Source organism: Ruditapes philippinarum, unplaced genomic scaffold (genome assembly GCF_026571515.1).
Source record: "Ruditapes philippinarum isolate M1 unplaced genomic scaffold, ASM2657151v2 ctg48_1_1_1_1, whole genome shotgun sequence".
In the NCBI taxonomy this organism is placed as follows: domain Eukaryota; kingdom Metazoa; phylum Mollusca; class Bivalvia; order Venerida; family Veneridae; genus Ruditapes; species Ruditapes philippinarum.
Window position 1 is genome coordinate 336,968 of NW_026863368.1, and position 22,651 is coordinate 359,618.

Here is a 22,651-nt window from a genome sequence, read left to right on the forward strand (position 1 = left end):
TACCGTAATGTTAAGTTTTGTATATATGGAAAACTACCAAGGGGAATCTCGTTGAATAGAAATGTTTTAAGTATATGATTACAAGATAAGACTTTTTTTTATTCTTCAGTTCAGGAAATTATCGAGTTCATGTCTGTTTTATTGTTTCTTTCTTTCTTTCTTTCTTCTTTTTTCTTTCTTTCTTTTTTCTTTTTTTAAGCTAACCTAATGATCAATTATAAGGGATATGGCTTTTAGATATGTACAACACGAAATACATATACAGAATGCTGGCGAGTCATTTAAATCAGTGAAATAAAAGCAATGTAACTTACCTTCGATATCCGTGAGGTACCTATAGACACATGCTCGAATCCTTGGTTGGGATGCTGAAGCCGTTTCAAATGTGGCCATCATGATAATATATACACTACCAAGCTCCCTAATCTTAATTTAATGTTCGAACCTTCTACCTCTGTGCTGAGAGGCTCAAAACTTAAATTTAACAATCGCTCATATTACTGTTTTATAAATACATGTATATTGGTCTTTATATCTTACCAAGGGAAGTAATCAAAGTTAACCTTCCATACTTAAACGTTACAGAGTTACAAAACGTTGTGAAAAAAGTATCTCGGTATCTTTTTATCCAAGCTAATAACAAGTTAAATGGCACAGTGGGAAAGCTGCTTTGAAATATTTGTAGACAGGTACACGGTTCACCTACATGGTCAGGCACCAGAGGCTCGCATAATATGATTTTATTCAACTCGTTCAATAAATTTAGTATTGAACTCATTCAATATCCACCTATATATGGAAGCTCAAAAATCTTTACATGATTCGTTTCAGCAGAACTATAGTTTATTTGTCATAATCGTTTGAAATATCAACCATGTGCACGCATGTTTGTATATCATATACTAAATTATATACTAAACGTCTGATATCAATGGTAACTTTTTGCACAATTCGCCCGTGTACTATCTAGATAAATGTAAAATTTGTAATAAAAGGTGTCAATCACTTGAATAAAGTGTATGAGTTAACTTTTGTATCTTTTTTCTTATAATGATAACAATAATAACAAACGATGAGCAGCGTTTACAAAATTGCCCTTACAGTAAAGGATGTCCCTTTAAAATGTAATGACATCAAAATAATATCACAACGTGGGTGATACGAGATAACGAATTACTAATGTCAGATGAAAAATGAAAGATTTAATTACTTCTCATAATAGATCTATATATGTAATACAATTTTAGGGTTAGGATGGTACGTATTTTGTGCTCACATTCGCTGAATCCAGCTCAACCGTGAATAAATTTAATTTAAATATTAAGTCTGCTCTGTTTTGTTGTTGTCTTTTCTTTTTTTCTTTTCTTTTTTTGTCAATGCCAATTGTCAGTTACAAATGTATGTATAAGAAAAGTTAAATTAATAAACATAACTCAAAATTTAGCATGCCGATTATTTATTTCTCTATTTCATTTCAAATTACTTTTTGTTATTCTCTTATGCAAATCTATTGAACATACAATTTCCTATGATTCAATGGGTAAACCTACTACATGATATAATTGGAAGAAAAGGTTTAATGATCCATACTTAACTACTCTTACAGACTTTTCTGCCAAGTTTCAAGACAATTGGACATATAAATCCGGACGTACGGACGGACGGCCTGACGAGCGGTCATTTCTATACTCGTCGTCCGACAAAACAGCGCGATGGGCTAATTCTATCACGCTAAACTTTCAAGATTAATATATCATCAATACGAAAAATAGGTTAAATAAAATAATTCATAAAGTGATAGGTTTATTGGTGTAAGAAACTAGAAGGTAGAATGGTAACACTTATCGTATGTATTATATCAAGAGCTTGCAGACTTCCTAATAAAATCGTCCCGCCGTCTAGTCAAAAACTTGATTTACTTGACGCCAATGAAACAATTAAAACTGAACCTGAAAATATAGACTACAAACTATCGATAATGTAGATGTAAAAGAGTAAAACTGACAGGAAATTTCTGATTTTGACAAAACAAAACTCAGAAATGAATGATTGTTTCACACTTGTTACAACACAGTTATAATTGCAATATCTGGCAGGTAAAAATCAGTAACAGCAATTAGCAATTCCTGAGGTGAACATTTTGTTTATACATGCATGTATAATGATTTGAATGAAATGAGCAACATTTATTTATTAGTAAAACTAATTGAGCATGTCAACGTTCTGAAACAGAAAGAAGTCCTAGTTCTTAAGTGTACATGTATTATGTTGTAGAATACTGTATGAAAGTTACATTATGGATCTGCAATCATCCTTACGTAAACTTGTAATATATTTACGAGCCATAAGTAACTGTAATGAAAATGCAACAGAATTTCAGAATAAAACACATCTATCCCAAAAAGTCAAAGGAAATATATTATAAATGTAAATTAATACCTGCATGAAAGTCTTGAACAAATTTTATACAAACATTGAGTAAATAATTCAGTAATCCTTGTTTCCAAGTCTTTCAATGGTTATAAAAAGTTAAAAGTACAGATTTCCAACTTGTCATAACAATACTCATACACGGATTGAGATCATTCTAAAAGTTTTAAATATATAAGCCGCGTCACGACAAAACCAACATAATGGGTTTGCGACCAGCATGGATCCAGACCAGCCTGCGCATCCGCGCAGTCTGATCAGGATCCATGCTGTTCGCTTACCAACCCTATTACAAGTAGAGAAACTGATAGCGAACAGCATGGATCCTGATCAGACTGCGCGGATGCGCAGGCTGGTCTGGATCCATGCTGGTCGCAAACGCACTATGTTGGTTTTGTCGTGACGCGGCTCATATTATCATCCAGTATAACATGTCTGGTATGCCACCATTAAATAACTTAACCATATTGTAACAGATAAAATTGGGAGAAAAAAAAAGTGAGCTGGCAAAGAATACTTATTATATTCTTTTGGTAATACGAAGCAATCTGTATCAATCGAGATACATGTAACTGACAAAAACTTGTCTTGAGTTTTAAGTGGTCAACTTTGAATGTAAAGGATTAAAATTTCAAAATATTGATAATGGTCAAATAGCACTATAGTATACTAAAACATACCAACTTTACCTCTGTCCTTTGTGTGTGGAATAATAATAACTTTTCATTATATGCTATCTTTTTTAAATAATATTCTATTTTAAAATCTTTAGAAAAAACAGCAATTTCCTGTAATGTTTATGGAATCAGAGCATGGTTGAACGGTCATAAAAGTAGTAACTGTACACTGTGGTCACCAGTAAAAGAGGGAGCCAACGTGAATCAGGACCCACATTGAATAATATGAAAAGAAAGCACTTTACGTGAAATAATTCCAGGCTATTCTCATAACAAACCTGTTATATAATGTGTGCATGTTGAATACTTATGTAAGGAGTTGACCATAACAGTTCACATGATTCCCAAATAATTGAAACCCAGGAAAATATATATATGAATGAGTAATTATATTTCGATATTATATACGGAAAGCATTACTGAAGCATTACATATATTGATGACCAATTTTATAACGGCACAATAAAAGTTACATGGAACATAAAAATATTGATTAAATTGTATGTTTGAATAGTTTACCTCCCAACAAACTCTAAGATTTCTGGTCGCGCTCTTACATAAACATTTAAGTTCAGATGTAATACGTAACAGCCATTCCTTACTTGCACTGTAGAGGCAATTGGTTCCTAAATATCAATATATAATATATCAATATAATATAGTATATCCCCCTCAACGACGGGTGTTAATTGATTAAATAAATGTATATTGTGGGATAGGTTGAAATTCTGCAGATGGGTAGCAGAAATATAATATTATATGAATAATAAATGTCATCTTCACAATTCATGATATCTAACAGTATGTTTAAATGTTTGTATTCAAATATCTTTTTAGCATTTCATATTGTATAATTAGACTTTTGAAAACCAGTATAATGCGCTGAATTTGTTTGGGTCTCAGAATGTCAGAAAGGTCAAGGTTGTGAGATTATAAACCAACTTGTTTTTGTATAGTGCCATCAATGCTGTTTCCAGTGTTATAACTGTAGTAAATTGGCTAAAAGACTAATTGCAACACTGATATTCAATTCAATGTCTATTTGGCTTACACGATTAAAAAAATGAGTTGCCTTAACTTGGATATGAACTCCAGACCTGTCGCTTCCTAAGCGAGCGTATAAACCCCTCGATCACAGGAAAGTTAGATGATAACAGCCTGAAGAAAACCACATTATTCTAAATTAGGGTTTGTAACCTTTATTTGTTCACGTTTAACACTGATGTAAATAATCATAGAGCTTAATATAAGCATGCATATCTTTAAAGAATAACACAATATTAGAAATCTTCGACCAATTGGGATTTTTTTCCCGAGAAGGCGTGAAAATTAATACGCCTGCCATTTGACAATCTTTACGCAGTGATCTCCCCTAAATTTTTCGGTGTTAGTGTACATATAAAGGGAAGTAACCGCTTCGAGGAGTTTGGACTACTTTAGGTTTTTGCAAATAAGCCCATCAGGGTCTGAAATTTTGCTACCATTATTTGTTTGGCCTGACGACCCAAACAAATAAAAACTACTCTCGTTATGTTGAATAGGCCTATACTTCTTTTTATCAGCACAGCTTCAATAATCTTTGATTAAAATGACGCTAAGTAAATGTTAAGTTTGATTGTTGTCCCTTTTGTTTTAAGATGACTTCCCATTGTTAAGTTTTCTTTATTTTTCTAGATATTAATTCTGAAAAGCGCAATCGGTAATAAGCCATATAGTTCCATTTTCAATTTATACGTTTTGCATAAGAAAAAAAAGTAAGTTCCACGAAATAATTCAAAGAAGAAATATTTTCAACAATAATGAAAACTGTTTGAGAAGAAAGAATGCCATTTTAATACATATTCATATAATGAATGAAATACAGTTATATTATGCATTATAGTTATGCAAATACATTTCTCGAATTCTGCTCGGTTTATACAATCGATTCCGCATTAATGCTACGTTCATAACTTTCTTGAGCTATAAAATGTTTTTTCACATTGAACCTGTCGGTTTTTTCCTAAGGCGTTAACCAAATTGGCTTTCCTACAATTTGTCTAGTTGAAAATTTTTCAAGTACAGGGTACAAAATTTGATGTCATTAAAATGGGTAATGATTTATGCGTTTTTCTAATTTTTCATAGAACAGTAAATGAAAGTAGATACATGTACAGACAAAACTGTATATTAAAGAAGCACACAAATTTCACTAATTCCAAGTTATATAAATCATCCAGTTGCAGTCAAAACTCAAAAGCATTGACTTACTTACTTATCAAATATCGACTGATACATTTATGCGATAATATCAACTATCTTATTCCGGACACTCGCAATTCATAATTACAATGTACTTATGAAATGCAAATTCTTAAATATACATTTGTAAAGTACATGTGGATGCCAATATACGTCCCAATACAACTTTGCGCGTGTATGGTAACGGTACAATTTAGAATTGGACCTTTTTTATTTACATATACATTATTTGGTATTGTATGTATCAAAAACATTAACCGGTGTGAAAGATATTTTGTTTATTTTGTTGTGAACTAACCAGTCCAAATTACGAAATGATGAAATATAGGAATTACATAAACTCGAGTTTGTCTATGTTAAATAAAACATGGCCTTTTGAAGAAAAATTGTTGTTTTGCGGCATTTTTTTTTTTCGTTAAATTAATTAACTGATCTAACAGCGGAACTTTTCGGCCAACCTGGTGCGTAAAAGCCAAACTGGAATCAAATAACAAATGAACATCGCTCGGTTTGCTTTAAGCTAATTTTAATTTCCTGAAAGTTTAAAGGAAGTTTATAAATCCGTATGTTTCTTGTCAACGCCATTCACGCCATCAACGCCATCTTTGTGTCATCGTTCTCTCGCAAACTTCGCTGCAGGGGATTGTCCGAAAGCGGGTTGTGTTAATAAAGTGAAAATATATAAACATGTTTGTAAGTAAAAAAAGCAGTTATAATAATATTAGGATAGGTTTTGTTATTGAACTTTATGAAAAAGTATGATTAAGAAGTGCTCGCCCTATAGCATGATGGAAAGTTCTTGGTCTATAGTATGATGGAAAAGTACTTGATCTATTGTATGATGGTAGAGTACTCGACCGATTGTTATGGTTGAAAAGAACTTGGTCTTTTGCATGGTGGAAATGTACTTTGTCTTTTGCATGGTGGAAATGTACTTGGCATATAATATGACGGAAAGAAGTAGATTTATAGTATAATACAATCATTATCATAAAAAGTCAATGATATAAGCAGAGATTTGTACGCAGTGTCTCATACGCGATTATTGAACAAATTCCCTGTTAACCTTCAAACATCATCCTTCGTTTTAAAAAAAGATCCAGTATTACTTTCATAATGGACAACCTATATTTCGCCTTTTGCGTACTTACGTGCGTGCGAGCGTGTATAATAAAAATGAATGTGATCTTTGTTTATATTGTTCTCCAAAATAAGTGTTTTTATTATTATTATTGACAGATAGGCAACAAAGGCAACAGGCAACAAATCCGCCGACTTTTTTATGTGGTGAGGTACAGGCCAGTTAATATTGAAATAACTGAGAATTATCATTTAACATTTCTTCAGTATGCCTATTTGAATAAACACCATAGAGTATTAACGAGTTATCTTTCTGTTATTGAAGAAATGGTTAAAGTTGAATATGGTTGATACAATTGAATATTCAATATCCTTTCGTCGGTTATTATCGGACTTATATACGGTGAAGCCTAAAACTAATAGTGTGACACTCACCATGCTAGCTGTTACGATGAGGGTTGTAGGTTCGAATCATGATGGAACTTTTCTTTCCATTTAGCATATTACCACTTTTTGTGTTACTTGAAACTTTTTTTTTGGTTACATGCCAATCACAGTGTAGTTTAATTTAACCATATTTATTTTAATTTATACAACATCAATATATACAGTAAGCATATTCAATCACACTGATAGATTTCGTGAATTGGAAAACAAGTTAAATGTGACTTATGTAAATTCTTTTCCACACATATGGTACTTGCAATAAAATGATATGTACATATTTGGTTAGAATAATACAGAAAAAGCAAATCAGATAAATAATTAAATTGAATGAAGAACACCATTGTCTAGAGTAGTAGAATAAGAAAAATTACAGTTTCATTGTATGACTTAACATATTGAAATTATTGACAGATTATATATTTATCAAGGATATGAACTTTAGAAAATTATATATGCTAGAAATTTAAAAATGATTTATCTACTAAACATGCTGCATATAATTTAAAAAAAAGAAAAGAAATACTTTGCTAATGAAATTTTGAAAAGTGTTATTTAGGGATTCGAACTCTGTTGCACTAACCACTAAGCCATTGGGTCGTAAATATGGATTTCAGTTTCAAGAACTATACTATCATTTCAATCCAATGTTTAAATTATAACTTTATACGGAAAGTAACGAAAACTCTACCCAAAATAAATCAGTCGTCAAACAATAAATAAGGTACAGTAATTGAAAATAGAAGGTGTTTCTTATGGCAAGACATTGAGCACATTTATTTCTATTGGCTCGCAAGACATAATACAATGATTTCGTTTATCGACTGTGGACACTTCTTGCAAAAAAAAAAAACATGGTATAAGATACTTTGATTGCCAATGATAATTATCATGTAAAGAACATTAACCAGACGTTTTAGAATTTGACATTTGAATTGCCATGTTTTGCAAGAGAAAACATTTATCAAGTTTTGAAAGAAAGAAAAACAACAAATAAACATTTTGCAGTGTTGGTGCCGACCTCCTCAAACAGTCTGAACCGATCCCAGCGGAACTTCACGACTACCGCGCTACTGAATATCTGGAATATAGCCTACGTATTAAATCTGATAGCGGGTTCTTGAAAACTAACAACAAGTCATTTGTATAAAAATGCATGTTTTTTACATGTTCAGCCTAGCAGCCTGAAGTTGGCAGCCTGGTAGCCTAACAGCCTAAAGAAAACTAAGGATAGTACAAACATGAAAACCGTCGGTAATACATCAATAGCACTTCCTTAGATTATTCTACGACTTTTTTAAATATCGTGACCTTTATTTTTTAAGATGTTGAACTTTATCTTAACATGTTTTTTCATTCTGACGCTTCAAAATTTGTGACAGTAACAGCCTTGCAGCCTAAAGAAAACTTAGTATAGTACAAACATGAAAACCGTCGGAAATGAATCGGTAGCACATATTTAGACCATTCCACGTCTTATTTCAATATCGCAATCTTTATTTAAAAAAAGAACTTTTTTTTCATTCTGGCGCTTCGAAATTTGTGAAGTTAGCAGCCTAGCAGCCTGGCAGCCTAGCAGCCCCAAGAAAACTAAGGATAGTACAAACATGAAAACCGTTGGAAATGAATCGGTAGCACATACTAAAATTAGACAATTCCACGTCTTATTTCAGTATCGCGATTTTTATTTTATAAAGTATTGAACTTCATTTTTTTTTTCATTTTACAAACTTATATATAATTATCCATAACTCTCTTTTTGTATTTTCTGATCGCAGATCAGTAAATACAATGCTGACATTCAATCTCTGGCACAGAGATTTCACGACAAACCTTACAACAAGAAGTTCTCAAAACAGCTTAAAGCTAGCGATTTAAAAGAAAGAAATATTTTTATTTTCTTAGAAGTATCCAACAAATTACAACGCGTTCAAAGTTAAAACGTAGCGTTGGCTTATAGAATTGTCGATAAATGCACAATCACAAATTATGCGGATGAATATCATTTAAATCAATGAAAATGCTATTTTTAGCGATGTCGATTATCGAATACTTTAGAGCGTAGTACACAAGTAAATCTGACTGTCGAGTAGTGGAATATATAGATGTCGGATTGTTTTGGCAAGAAGATTTTCGCTAAATCATTAACATCAGTGTTAAACAACAGGTTTATCGTGAACAAAATACCTCGAAATTAATAAGGATTACAAACCCAAAATGGAAATTCTAAATTTAGAATTATCTGATTTTATTCAAGCTCTCTTCATATAACTTCCCCTGGTACAGGGGTTACGCGCTCGATTAGGGTGTGAGAGGTCTGGAGTTCATTTCCCAGTTGAGGCAACTATCTTTTAAGTGTCTTTTTAAGGAAGTAGCCACGAAATGCAAGGATAAAGTGTGGCTGTCATAAGAAAATGAACATAAATGATTTTTTGATGCAACACTAGTCATGCAAAAATTCCGCATGTATCAAACTCAAATTGTTATAGTAAAAAATCTAAATGGAGTCGCTGCATCTCGGTTCCCTGTAAGATGAATTATAGTATATGAAAATAAACTTATACAGGAAAATACATACGATATACAGTACGATTTAGATTGCAAAGGTCAGAAAATACGACAGAGCTTGCAGTCCTTTGATTTTCTACTGATCTTTACCCCTCATTATATTCTTAATGTTGATTAAAAAAAATAAGTGCACATAGAGCTCGAAAGACATTTCGCCATCAAAGTATGATTTCGATATGGACGAAAACGAAGGCATTACATCAGATAAAGTTTAAACCCCTTCATAACAGATGCATTAAAATTTTAAATATAAGAATCACAAACGTACATTTCATCGTCAGTAATCCTGTAAAGTCTTTCTATTGTAAAACATTTCCAAACATTTCACTATTTTTATATTCTTCATCTTCTAAATGATGATAGGCTGCTAAGCTTGATATTATTAAAAGGTTTGTAATGGTCTAAATAGGTGTCACTGTCTCACTGGTGCATGTCCAAACGTTTTCATGTCTGTAGTATTCTTAGTTTGCTTTACGCTGCTAGGCTGCTAACTTCCACAAATTTCGAAGCGCCAAAATGAAAAAAAAATCAATATTTTAAAAAAATAAAGATCGCGATACTGAAATTTGACGTGGAATGGTCTAAGTATGTACTACCGATTCATTTCCGGCGGTTTTCAAGTTTGTATTTTCCTTAGTTATCTTAAAGCTGTTAGGCTGCTAGACTGTGAAGTATGTGCTACCGATTCATTTCCGGCGGTTTTCATGTTTGTACTGTCCTTAATTTTCTTTAGGCTGTTAGGCTGCCAGGCTGTTAGGCGACTAACTTCACAAATTCTAAAGCGTCAGAATAAACAAAATATGTTAAAATAAAGTTTAACATCTTAAAAAATAAAGATCACAATATTGAAAAAAGGCTAAGAATAATCTAAGGAAGTGCTACTGATGTATTTCCGACCGTTTTCATGTTTGCACTATCCTTAGTTTCTTTAGGCTGCTAGGCTGCCAACTTCAGGTTGCTAGGCTGCCAGGCTGCTAGGCTGCCAGACTGCTAGGCTGCTAACTTCACAAATTTCGAAGCGTCAAAATGAAAAAAAAAATAAAGTTCAATATTTTAAAAAATAAAGATCGGGATACTGAAATAAGACGTGGAATGCTCTAAGTATTTGCTCACGATTCATTTCCGACGGTTTTCAAGTTTGTACTATCCTTAGTTTTCTTTAGGCTGCTCGGATACCAGGCTGCTAGACTGCTAACTTCACAAATTTCGAAGCGCCAGAGTTCTTTTTTTTTAAAAAAAAGATCGCGACATTGAAATAAGACATGGAATGGTCTAAGTATGTGTTACCGATTCATTTCATTTGTACTATCCTTAGTTTTCTTTAGGCTGCTAGGCTGCCAACTTCAGGCTGTTAGGCTGCCAACTTCAGGCTGTTAGGCTGCCAACTTCAGGCTGTTAGGCTGCCAACTTCACGAACATGTTTTTACCAGGGAACTACATAAGTCAACGTCAAGATACTATTAAAGTCCTTACAACGGTGTTCCCAAATGATTGACATTACTTACTCTGGGATTTTTGTAAGTAGATAAAAAAAAATAGACAAAGCGCAATGACCATATTTGCGTAATTGTTTAAAAAATCAAAATAAGTTGATTTGACTTGTGAAACAACCTCTGTGTGTATATTTTTCAGTGCAAGACATCATGATATTGAAAGATTAAAATTGATATTTCTTTATCAATACAACTGGTTTGTGTTTTGTTTGTTTTTTATTTGTTGTTGTTTTTTGTGTTTGTTTGTTGTTGTTATTGTTAAATATTTTGTTGTCGTCGATGTTTATTTTTCTCAATACAGAAACATAAAATGCAATATTTTACATAATCAGACTGTACAGGTATTTTATCTTAGATGTCATTGCGATTGCTTTAGCATAATTTACCTACAGTTCAACTAATGTTGTTAAATATATATAAAAAAACACTGTAATTAAATATCTCAAGGCAAATAACACATAATAGTATACAGAAAATGACAAGCAATGTCAACTTCCGTGTTTTATGTATGTCCAGTTGAGGTCATGTGCTTTCGTTGAATCGGACGGGTCATAATACATCAAAATAAAATTTGTAAGTAAATCTTAATATAAATTCAAATTTGAATTGATTTCATTTTTTGATTTTTTTAAAGTTTTCACAAAGCACTGTCTAGATAAATGTTTCACATTGTGTCGGTTAATAAATCATAAAATAGTAGGATTAAATATCTTCAACATGCCTAAGGATAAAATATTAATATTTAATACTTTCGAATCTGATATATTAAATTCATTGATCATATACCGCACTAATCATAATTCGCCAGATATTATACATGTATTTCTATATATTTTTTTAAATTTTAAATTAGCAATACAATTAAAGAAATGTAGTATCATTCTTAATGAATATTCCATGGTATATATATATTGTTTCAGAGGAAAAAATGAATACCGGATTAAGGACGGTGATGATGGCTTTTCTTGTGATATCTCTACTGACCAGCCAGGTCCATAGCAGAAAGCTAGGTATGTTATCTTTTACTGTACTAGCACTGAAGAAGGGATCACAAAACGAAACTAAAAATGATAAATGGCATTATGGTGGAGCAGCATCAACCTAAAAAGCGAATGGTGGATAAATGTCTGAACATTCGGCTGAAAGTAGTAACAGCCTAGAATAAATGTTGGATAGATAGCTAAACATTGGCCTTCATTCGACAGTGAGCAGTATCGGTCTAGAATGAATGTTTAATGAAGAACTAGATATTGGCCTTCATTCGACAGACAAAATTATCAGCCTGGTATGAATATTTGTTAGATACCTAAATAAAGGCCTTCATTCGACATATAACAGAATCAGATTAGAATGAATGTTGGATAGATAGCTAAACATTGACCTTCATTCGACAGTGAGCAATATCGGTCTAGAATGAATGTTTGAAAGATAACTAATTATTTGTCTTCATTCTACAGACAACAGTTTTAGCCTAGAATGAAAGTTGGATAGATAACTAAATATTGGCCTTCATTCGACAAGGAGCAGTATCAACCTAGAAGAAATGCTTGATAGATAGCTAAGCTAGATCCGCCTAGAATGATACATTTACGTTAATAGTGGACTTTATTCGTCTGAGAGCAATATAAGCCAAGGATGAATGCTGGATTAATAGCTAATTATTGTAAATGTGCAATCAGAGTAAAGAGCAAAATTGCCGACTTCATCATTTATCCTTTATTGCATATAGGGCTTAACTGATATTAATGTTTGTAATACTCATTATAACGAATAGTCTCAATACCATTTGTTTTAAAATCTCGTTTTAACTTACGAGAAAATGGTTCGACTGAATTTTAAGTGAAAAATTTTTTTTTTCGTAATGAATACTTATTTTTTAATATACCAGAATTTACATTTCATTTAGTTTTAATAAAATCTATTTATCTAATTATATTTTCAGCTCTTCCACTAGGGTCCGGTTTCATTATTTCAAAGCTGATTCAAAGTACACCGGAATTCCGTCGTGGTACAGAGGCCGGCGAGACCTTCAATGTCCTGAAGTGGTGTTGGTTTGGCTACAGAGCGGCAAAATTTCTCTCATAACAGCCATGGTTGTCGGTACCGGTTCCGAGGTCCGAATAATCGCAGTCGACTATTTATCACTCACAGACTTCTGTGATTATTTGTGTTACTGTGCTGCCATGTTATTAGCCTGTTAGTCCGTGTTAGTCCATTACAACAAAATAAACGTTACCTCATAAAGAACTATTTGTTATCTATTCTCAATCAAATATTGCTATTAAGAATTCTAACTGATATACGGTCTCGTTTTTCATCAGGGTTTTTTTTCCCGATGTACTATTTTAATATTATTCAAATAATTTAAACGAAGCACCCATCCCCGTACCCTATAAAAAGGTCATCGGGAGATTTGAAAAGCTCGATTGACAGAATGAGATTTGTATACATTTACATTTACACATAGATAGAGTAGACCCTGTCAAACTATCATCTTCACAGCGAGACAGTTAAGCCTATCTTTTATTCCGGCGAACCAGCTGTAGACGTCCTGACTGTAACCGAGGTTTGTAGCCCTAAAAAGTTAGTAGGGCACGGGGAATGGTACTAGAGTGCTTGAGCGCCTAGTACGCGGTGACGTCTAGGAAGGCCGGCGCTTTGCTTCTTATTATTGTTATGTGTTACAATATGTTAACATGGTGAGGTGCCTGTGGATTGCTATACATTGATCTACTTCCGGTTCAAAATTTATATCTTTGGCCAGGGTCTTTCAAATACTAGGGAGATTGCAAGGAGGTAATTATCACCAATTTGTGCTTCGAAATTTAGCCTGTGTTGAGTATAAAGCTAAATCTAATGAGATATCTTAACCCTTTCCCCCATGAGCATATTGTGAAAAATGGCCATTTTCACTGAAAAGCCTCCTCTAACAAGTTCAAACTGCTATGAAACTATGAAAAATGCTTCAATACTAATCAAACTTGGCACAAATGTTGACTGGACCATTGCCTTTGTAACGACATGCTCAGTCTTAAATTTCCTGTTACCATGGCAACGAGGGGACATCTCAAAATTGCCAAAAATCACTTTTTTGCCTCGATTTTTTCCATCAAAATTTACTTCAAAGTGCTGCAACTTCTCAAGGGATTGAGATAGAGTCAAAGGCTTTTCAGCGTTGGTTACACGTTACCTTATGATCAACCTGGGGTCATTTTAAGCCTGTCACAAGTCCAAAATTTTCTTGGCGATGAGGGGGACTCCGCCCCCTTCAAACCCCCCAAACAGAAGGGGGCACATCCCCCTTCTGGCAACCCCCTGATGTATTATTTGGATGGGGGACGGCGCCGAAAAAATGGTCACTTTTTTTTTACAACATTTCTCAAACGAAAAACAGTGTTTGGGGTCTAAATAGGACATTTTTTCACTGTTTGAGACCTCAAAAAGGGGGGGGGGGTCAAAAAGCCGTCGAAACACGCTTATATAAGGGAAAAGGTTAAATAATTTATAAACGTAAAATCATTTGGTTTCCATTATCATGTGGTCGATTCTCAAAAGAGTTGCCACGTAGAATATCTCTGTTATGAAGCACAAATGAGTAACGTGCGTAAAAAGTGTAAAATATTCCGGAAAAAAATATTATGCTGCTTTTTAAGTAGGGGTTTCACCGTTTAGCAATGATTTCGTGCATGTACCATTCGCTCTTCAGGAAATATACAAACATTATTCTTTCATGTAGATATTTTAGAATTATTCTTGTTCAAAAGTCGAACAATAACTTAGTAAACTAATGCATCAGATATATAGCTTATTTACTGAAAGAATATAACTGTTGACATGTGTCTGGGGTTCGCATTCGATAGCGAAAGCTACTTTTTGTGCCATAGCGGCAGATGGACCCTGATTAAACATGAATTACCTAAATCCGGTTATGATCAATTAATAAAAAAATGGAAAGAATTCTATTGGAATCTTTATATTTTTCATTATAAATTATTTTATTAAGCCATTTTTAAAATATATATATAGCTATTTCAGCTCAACTTGACAGCGGAACTTGACAGCGGAAAAAATGAGCATAATGTTAAAATGGTATTATGCGTGGAAAAAAGCATTATAATATTTCTTATATTCAAATACTCAGTTGCAAAGGAAAATGTTGGACATTCTACAAACTTACTTGAGCAAAATATTAGCCAATTTGGTATCAAAAAATTGACCACACAATGATTAATATTTTGTATGGTCAGAATTGCACGGCTACGTGTTAATAGCGGATTGTTGATAAGTAAAAGTTGCAGAATTATGGATTTTTAACGTTTTTATTTGTGTAATTTCGTGACAGTAAATTACTAGCTGTTGCGTCCATCACGTCAATAAAAATGCTCAGGGAGCGATGGCCTAGTATTTAAGGTGTCTGCCTCTCAACCCAGGAATCATGGGTTCGAGCCCAACTCGGGTCACGACCATGTTTCCTCATATGGCATCAGTAATTCGAAAGTAATTATATTAGATGCAATTAAGAACTTGTTTCGCAATGTACATTGCAGCTAAAATTAATTTAAGTTTAAACTAACGACAATGTTCGACACTGCATGGCGTAACATCACGTGGATTAGGGTTTGAGTGAAATTCCATTAAAGATTTCAAGTATTCAAAGGCAAACACACATTTACAAAAAGCACAATTCTGCAAATTGTATGTTTCACCTCTCAGCGGTTTACACATAATCAAAGTTCTGAAAATAATCAGATCTCAATTAAATGTAAATCAGATCAGTACATTTCTGCAAATTTTGATACCAAAAATACCTGTATTTTGCTGAACAAGTACTATCAAGACTGTGTTGAGAATTGAGTACCGCTCAAGTCGGATCTAGGGGGTCACGAGGAATGTTGCACTTATTCATTATCCCTCATGTACAGACTCAATCAAACCCAGTCTGCAATTTTCATGTAATTTTGTTGTGATTAATGCTTCCGAGGGATCCCTTTATTTCCAGATTTTTTAGTATATTTATCTGAGAAATATTTTTAGGCAATTCTTCTTACATCCCCTTAAATTATGTACCAATGTCACAGGGCGAGAAAAACGTGCAGCCTGACCGGGACTCGAACCCGGGACCCTCGGAATACCGTTCCGCGGCTCTACCGACTGAGCTATCCGGCCGCTTACACATCTTCTCCCCTAATTTATGAACAGTTCTGAACCGTGACATACTCCCCTGCTGTATTGAAATTCGTCCTCGAATTTCACAGAGTTACAGAGCAATGTAAATTAAACTCTGAGCTTTATCAGCCACGGTCCCCCGTTGGGGGCCAAATGTCGCAGGGTGAGAAAAATGTGCAGCCTGACCGGGACTCGAACCCTGGACCCTCGGAATACCGTACCGCGGCTCTACCGACTGAGCTATCCGGCCGCTTACACATCTTCTCCCCTATATAGTGAACAGTTCTGAACCATGACACCAATAACCGCACTAAACGTGTGTGGGGTTGTATCGGGAGAATGTTTTATATATTACGGAACTTTAACGGCTTTTTAAGGTATTATGACGGGACTGAATAGCTTTTATTAAAACCCTCATTATGTGATAAGGCAATAAATAGTTTCCAGAAAGTAGATAAACAATATCCTTTAATTCAAAATTTGTAGCTTTATATTTTCCATGTCTTGTATATTTATTATTTATCTCAAAAGTATGATACATATTTACGGTTGTCATCTTCAATTAGTGTTGTGAAACTTTTGCTCGGAGTGATTTTTTGCACTTCCGCCAGTGATTCGGTTACCTGTCATCAAGAAAAAGAGGAGTGACAAATCTAAACAAAACAATCGAGTAGAAATGAGTACTAGGTCTGAAAAAGAAAAGCAAAAAGTTCAGCAAGAAAAATTCCAGGCTATTTTGTCTAATCTTCTGAAAGATGATGACAACAAATACTGTGTAGACTGTGATGCGAAAGGTTATTTTCCTTTTGAAAAATTTCAGTTTTGACTTTTGAAGTCTCGAGACATTTTCTTTTCCTATCTTAAGAAACTTAACATAAACTTTTCTGTATTTGGAATTCATAGTAGGACACACTTAAATACCACAATGTTAAAATATTTTATTATTCACAGAAGTATGTTTTTTGATCTTGTAGATCAACACTTCAAACTGTCAGTCAGCCCAAGTTCTGCTTATAATTATAAGACCTAATAAGAAAGTAGGCAAAACCTATGAATAGGGAAGTCAGATAAAAAAAATATTCATTGTTTATTTTCCATTTAAAGTATCATTTGGAAATTTTGGTATTTCATGCACCATTTCTGCATTCCATTGGAACACCTTGATGTTTATTCTTAAGCTGAAAGGTTGTTGCTGGTCTGTTATCAGAATTCCCTGCCTTTAATCCTTAAGTGACATTAAAAATGGTGGCACCCATCAAAAAATGAAAATAAAAAATTCACCAATGAATTGGTATAGAATTCAATACATTTCGAAGTGATTTTCATTTGAAATTTAATATACACATCTAGTCTATTGCCAAAATATATATCCAGTCTACAGCTGGGCAAGACAAAGCCTGGGCCACCTTTGCGAACACAGCCTTTGACTTTCCTGTATAAGTAACATACTTCATGTTCATCCTTCATTTTATAGAGTATTTTATATTTTTCATTTTCCTTGTTATGTTGGGTCGACTGCAAAATATATAGCAAAGTTTGCAAACAAATTGAATTTAGATGTCCATATAGATCTGATGCATTTAATGTTTTAACGAATAAAAGCCTTAAACAGTAAATATTTGAAGGTTATTAATAAATATCAAATATATATGAAACTTTAAAATGAAACAGAAAGTAGGCAAAACTTATGGAACAGGGAAGTCAGGTGAACTGAGTATCAATGGCTGGGGAAATGGATCTAGAGTCTTGTTAACTCGTTAACCATTTCCTCGAAGTACCATAGAATTTAATGGTGTCTCAAATTAAATCATAGATCTTGTTTTACAAACAGTTGCTTTTTACATACCGAATCAACAGGAGAAATAAATATTAATAAGGTTGTTTGTTTTATGTTAGCTGCAGTAACAGTGAGTTCCAGATAAAAGTGTTGCTTGGAAGAAGGAGACTTATAATAATTACATGGGGCATTAATTTGTCTGTTAGGAAGGGAATGCATGTATCGAGTGAGTTGAATATATGATGGTATTTGTACTGCAACTGGTCCTCGGACAATATCATACGACATTAGAAGCCTTGCTTCTTCTCAATTATTATAATCAATGAAATGATTGTAAAATATCATGCTAATGATTCATTTCAGGTCCAAGATGGGCATCATGGAATTTAGGCATATTTCTATGTATAAGATGTGCTGGTATACATCGAAATCTTGGTGTTCACATCTCCAAAGTAAAATCAGTCAATTTAGACACCTGGTCCCCAGAACAAATAGCTGTAAGTAGACAACTCTAATTGTTTTTTATTTGCAGTGAATTGGTACCATTTTCATTATGAAACTTTGATTTAATTACAAGTATTTATCTTTATAATTTAATACAAAAGTATCAATTTGAAAATAAACCTTTCGATGCCAGAACTTAAATCATACAATGTATGTATTGAGATATTTCTTAGTTTGTTTAATGAAATGATTTTAATTAGGTAAATGTGTTCTATGTTTAAGATGATGATGGAAATTGGGAACAGTCGTGCCCGTGCTGCATATGAAGCCAATCTTCCTGACAATTATAGGCGACCACAAGCAAATGGGTAAATGTTTGTACTCTTATAGAAAATCTGCAGTCCTGGAGATAACCCAAGCTTTTAATATTTCATCACATTTCATATGTTTACCACCAAAAAAATAGCTTAGACCAGTAATGCAATTTGAATAAAACTTAACAGGATTAAAAGATAGCTCAAGTACTTGCAGATTATTAAAAAAATTTCTGTTTAAATGATTTTGGGCTGAGTAATGGCCTAAAAATGATTTTAGTCGGTTTATGATTTTTGTGTTGCCTGCTACACAGTAACTACAACATGCTACAAAGAAGCTGTAACATGCAGGTAACAAACAAGTCAGTCTTCCCTCAATACAAATACTTAATTGGCTAACATCAAGCAATACATGTTATCACTGAGTGATTGTGCTTGTTTATACTACATTTAAATTAATAATATGAGGTATTACATACAAATGTTTTCTCCTTTATTTTAGGGCACTGGAGAGTTTTATACGAGCAAAATATGAAAGTAAAAAGTACATGGCAAAGGAATGGGTTCCACCAAAACCTTCAGTACCAAAAGAAGTAAGAATTTTTTTGCTTTAAAGCAAATTTGGTTTTTTGTCATCTGAAGTATAGTGTCACTATGTTACAATGTTATGTCCAATGATTTAGTTTGTTGTTAAAACATTTTATTTACTGACATTGATGTGAAGATTTATTTCAAATTTATACTTTTGCTTATTAATGAATTACTACAACATGAAAATTTTGAAAATGAATACAGAAATGTGTTGATAACCAACTTATAAATAAAAATAAAAACAAGACACTTTGTAAGAAATATATAATTTGCAACTCGATTATTTATATAATTGCCCTATATTATAACAATAAAGCAAAATTAGTATTTATATTAAAATATAATTTATGCTTATTAATAATCCATCAAGTTTCAGTCTATGTTGGAAGCATTTTTATGCCCCCGCCATAAAATGGGGTTGGGGGTGGATAAAGTGTTGCCTTTGAGTGTCATAAAAAAAGGGTATAACTATTAATGTTTGGTTCATAACTTCTGCATCCATGTTGTGTTTTCAAAATAAACTCACCGATGCAATTGTCACCATAAGTAGACAATGTTTCCTGTGCAAGACCAAAGGTTCCTAGCTAACATGTCAAGATCTCATCAGGTGATTGGTGTATTTTTTATATAATCCAAAAGAAGTTGAAGTTTTTGTCCGGAATATAACTGTTTCATGCATGCTGGAATTTAATTAAATTGATACAAAGACCACCATAATTAGACAATGTGTCTTCTGCAAGACAGAGGTCAAGGATAAAGGTCACAGCAAGGGCTTGAAATTAACGTTTTGTCATGTAGTATTAAATTCATATGAATTTATGTCTGGTCTTTAACAGCTGCCTTTATGATGGGATTTTAATAAAACAAAACTGGTATGCATGATCATCATAATAAGATGATGAATTGCATGCAAGTTCACAGTTTTAAGGTCAAGGTAATATTAGGAGGTCAGAGGTTAATTCTTGTATGTCATATACCTTTGTCATTACTTGATGGATTGTAGAAATATTTGGCATAGGTTAGAGGTGTAATATGCAAGACTCATGGCTGTACTTGGAGGTCGAAGGTCAAGTTGTTTTTGACCACTTTCCTTTGGCTGATAATGATGTATTCACCAGGATCAGAGGGTGTGTTAACTGCATTACCCATATTAACATTGTGCTTTGGGATATAAATATAATATGGCGGGGGCATGCTTGTCCTATTGGCACATTTCTAGTTTTAGATTTGAACATCAGTTATTTATATATTAGGTATAGCTTTTACTCTTGAATGTAAAGTTATCCTGCATAGACAATGCTTAGCCAGAAGTTACAAAGATAAAATGTGATTGAATTAGGTTCCCCCTGGCTTGAAGTTAAGTTTAACTATGTTCATATGTTAGATGTATGTGTTTAGCATAGTGTATACATCAGCTTTATCCTTACAGCTGCAATTTCAGGTGAGACCCTATGAATGACCCATCTGTCTGTTTAATGGCTGTAGTTCTATGTTAGGTCATCCTTATATACAGTCAAACCTGTGTGAAAGATCACATGTTATAATGACAGGTCTTACAACACAGGGTGGCCTGTATTTTTATGTATCAGTTTTAGTCATACTAACATTTAGATTTCTCATTTATTTATGAAATGAAGATGAACAATGTTTAATTAATTAAGCAAGTTTATCTTCACTTTGAGGGAGAGCTCTGTTTTTCATGGTTCCGTTTTATCATACATTATATACATTGTAAACATTATAATGTACTATTTAATACAATGATTTTATTATGCATTATAAATGCGGAAAGATCATTGCAAAATAAGCATATAGATATAGAAATTATTACAATAACAGAAAATATTCAGTAATACATGTAGTAATTTATGTGTGAATATAGAATGTCTAACTGATTAAAGGATGACCTTGAAATATATAGTCTTGTTTTTCTTGTAGCTAGTGTTAAGGCAAGGAGGTTCTTTATGTGCATTATTTTTTATTACACATTTGATTATCAAGTGCATGAGCCCCAATTTAGGTTATTTATATTATATGATTAATTCACTTGATCAGAATAAGGCATGGAATTATTTTGTTTATTAGCTTACATAAATGGTAATCGGTTTTCTAGCACTATTTTGGTTGTTTCAACCTGTAAATTTCAGGAAACAAATTTTCAAAAAGGTTTTAGGCAGGGCTGGGAGACGTGTTAAATGGCAACTATGGTTTAAATAATTTTAAATCCAACAGGGTTCTATAGTTGGTAGCTTTTTTGTATAAAAATTTTGATAATGCAATCTTATGATTTTTTAATGGACTATTCAAGCTTTAAAGGAAGGCAAAACCATCTCACATAAAAAATTTCCTTCTGATATATTTTAGATTTTTTCTATTATATGATGCTGCTGTGTATATAAATTAAAAGCTGGTGGAGGTTTATAGTTCTTGATTAAGAATATAATTCACACATTATGATATAACCAACTCTTTATTTGTTGTATAAGAAATATTATTGGTCTCAGCTGAGTTTATTGGCTATTTAACACAGATTTGAAGTTTTGATGAGTATAGGAATAGACAACAAAGGCTTCATATGCCTGAGCAGTTATTTTTTTGAATCAAAATAAATTGGTTATTTAGGTTGTGATTTTTAACCAGGTTTTCCGAAGGAAAAAACTGGTTATTAGATTGAGGTATGTCGGCGGGCGGATGGGCGGGCGGGCGTAACAAATTTCTTCTGTGCGCAACTCCTCCTACATTTCTCAACAGATTTTGACCAAACTTTCACAGAACCTTTGTCATTAAGTGCCCTGGCGCATATTGTCGGAGTTTTGTGATTAGATAATATTTGACCTAATTATGGCCCTTTGTTTTTTTTCCTTATACAGAATATATAGTTAAAAATTTCTTCTGTATGCAACTCCTCCTACATTTCTCAACGTATTTTGACCAAACTTTCACAGAACCTTTGTCATCAAGTGCCCTGGCGCATATTGTCGGAGTTTTGTGATTAGATAATATTTGACCTAATTATGGCCCTTTGTTTTTTTTCCTTATACAGAATATATAGTTAACAATTTCTTCTGTATGCAACTCCTCCTACATTTCTCAACGTATTTTGACCAAACTTTCACAGAACCTTTGTCATCAAGTGCCCTGGCCCATATTGTCGGGGTTTTCTGATTGGTTAATGTTTGACCTAATTATGGCCCTTTGTTTTTTTTCCTTTTAAAAAATATATATAGTGAACAATTTCTTCTGTGCGCAACTCCTACATTTCTTAACGGATTTTTACCAAACTTTCACAAAAGCTTTGTCATCAAGTGCCCTGGGGCATATTGTCAGCGTTTTGTGATTGTATAATATTTGACCTAATTATGGCCCTTTGTTTTTATTTCCTTATACAGAATATATAGTGAACAATTTCATCTGTGCGCAACTCCT

At 33.1% G+C, this 22,651-nt stretch overlaps 1 protein-coding gene and 1 long non-coding RNA gene across 5 annotated transcripts in view; both read left to right on the plus strand.

Moving 5' to 3' along the window:
- Window positions 1-11,425: 11,425 nt before the first annotated feature.
- LOC132721932 (uncharacterized) lies at window positions 11,426-13,180 on the plus strand. The gene is made up of 3 exons (XR_009624545.1): window positions 11,426-11,506; window positions 11,854-11,943; window positions 12,876-13,180. It is a non-coding gene; the product is annotated as an uncharacterized LOC132721932 (long non-coding RNA).
- Window positions 13,181-16,692: 3,512 nt separating this feature from the next.
- The window catches only part of LOC132721936 (stromal membrane-associated protein 1-like), a 34,184-nt gene continuing 28,225 nt past the window's right edge, over window positions 16,693-22,651 (plus strand). For all 4 annotated transcript variants that reach the window (XM_060706320.1, XM_060706322.1, XM_060706323.1 and 1 more), the window contains exons 1-4: window positions 16,693-16,893; window positions 18,240-18,373; window positions 18,603-18,688; window positions 19,137-19,227. In XM_060706320.1, coding sequence (XP_060562303.1) covers window positions 16,776-16,893; window positions 18,240-18,373; window positions 18,603-18,688; window positions 19,137-19,227 — 429 coding nt within the window. In that variant the 5' untranslated portion in view covers window positions 16,693-16,775. The remainder of the gene's footprint in view (window positions 16,894-18,239; window positions 18,374-18,602; window positions 18,689-19,136; window positions 19,228-22,651) is intronic.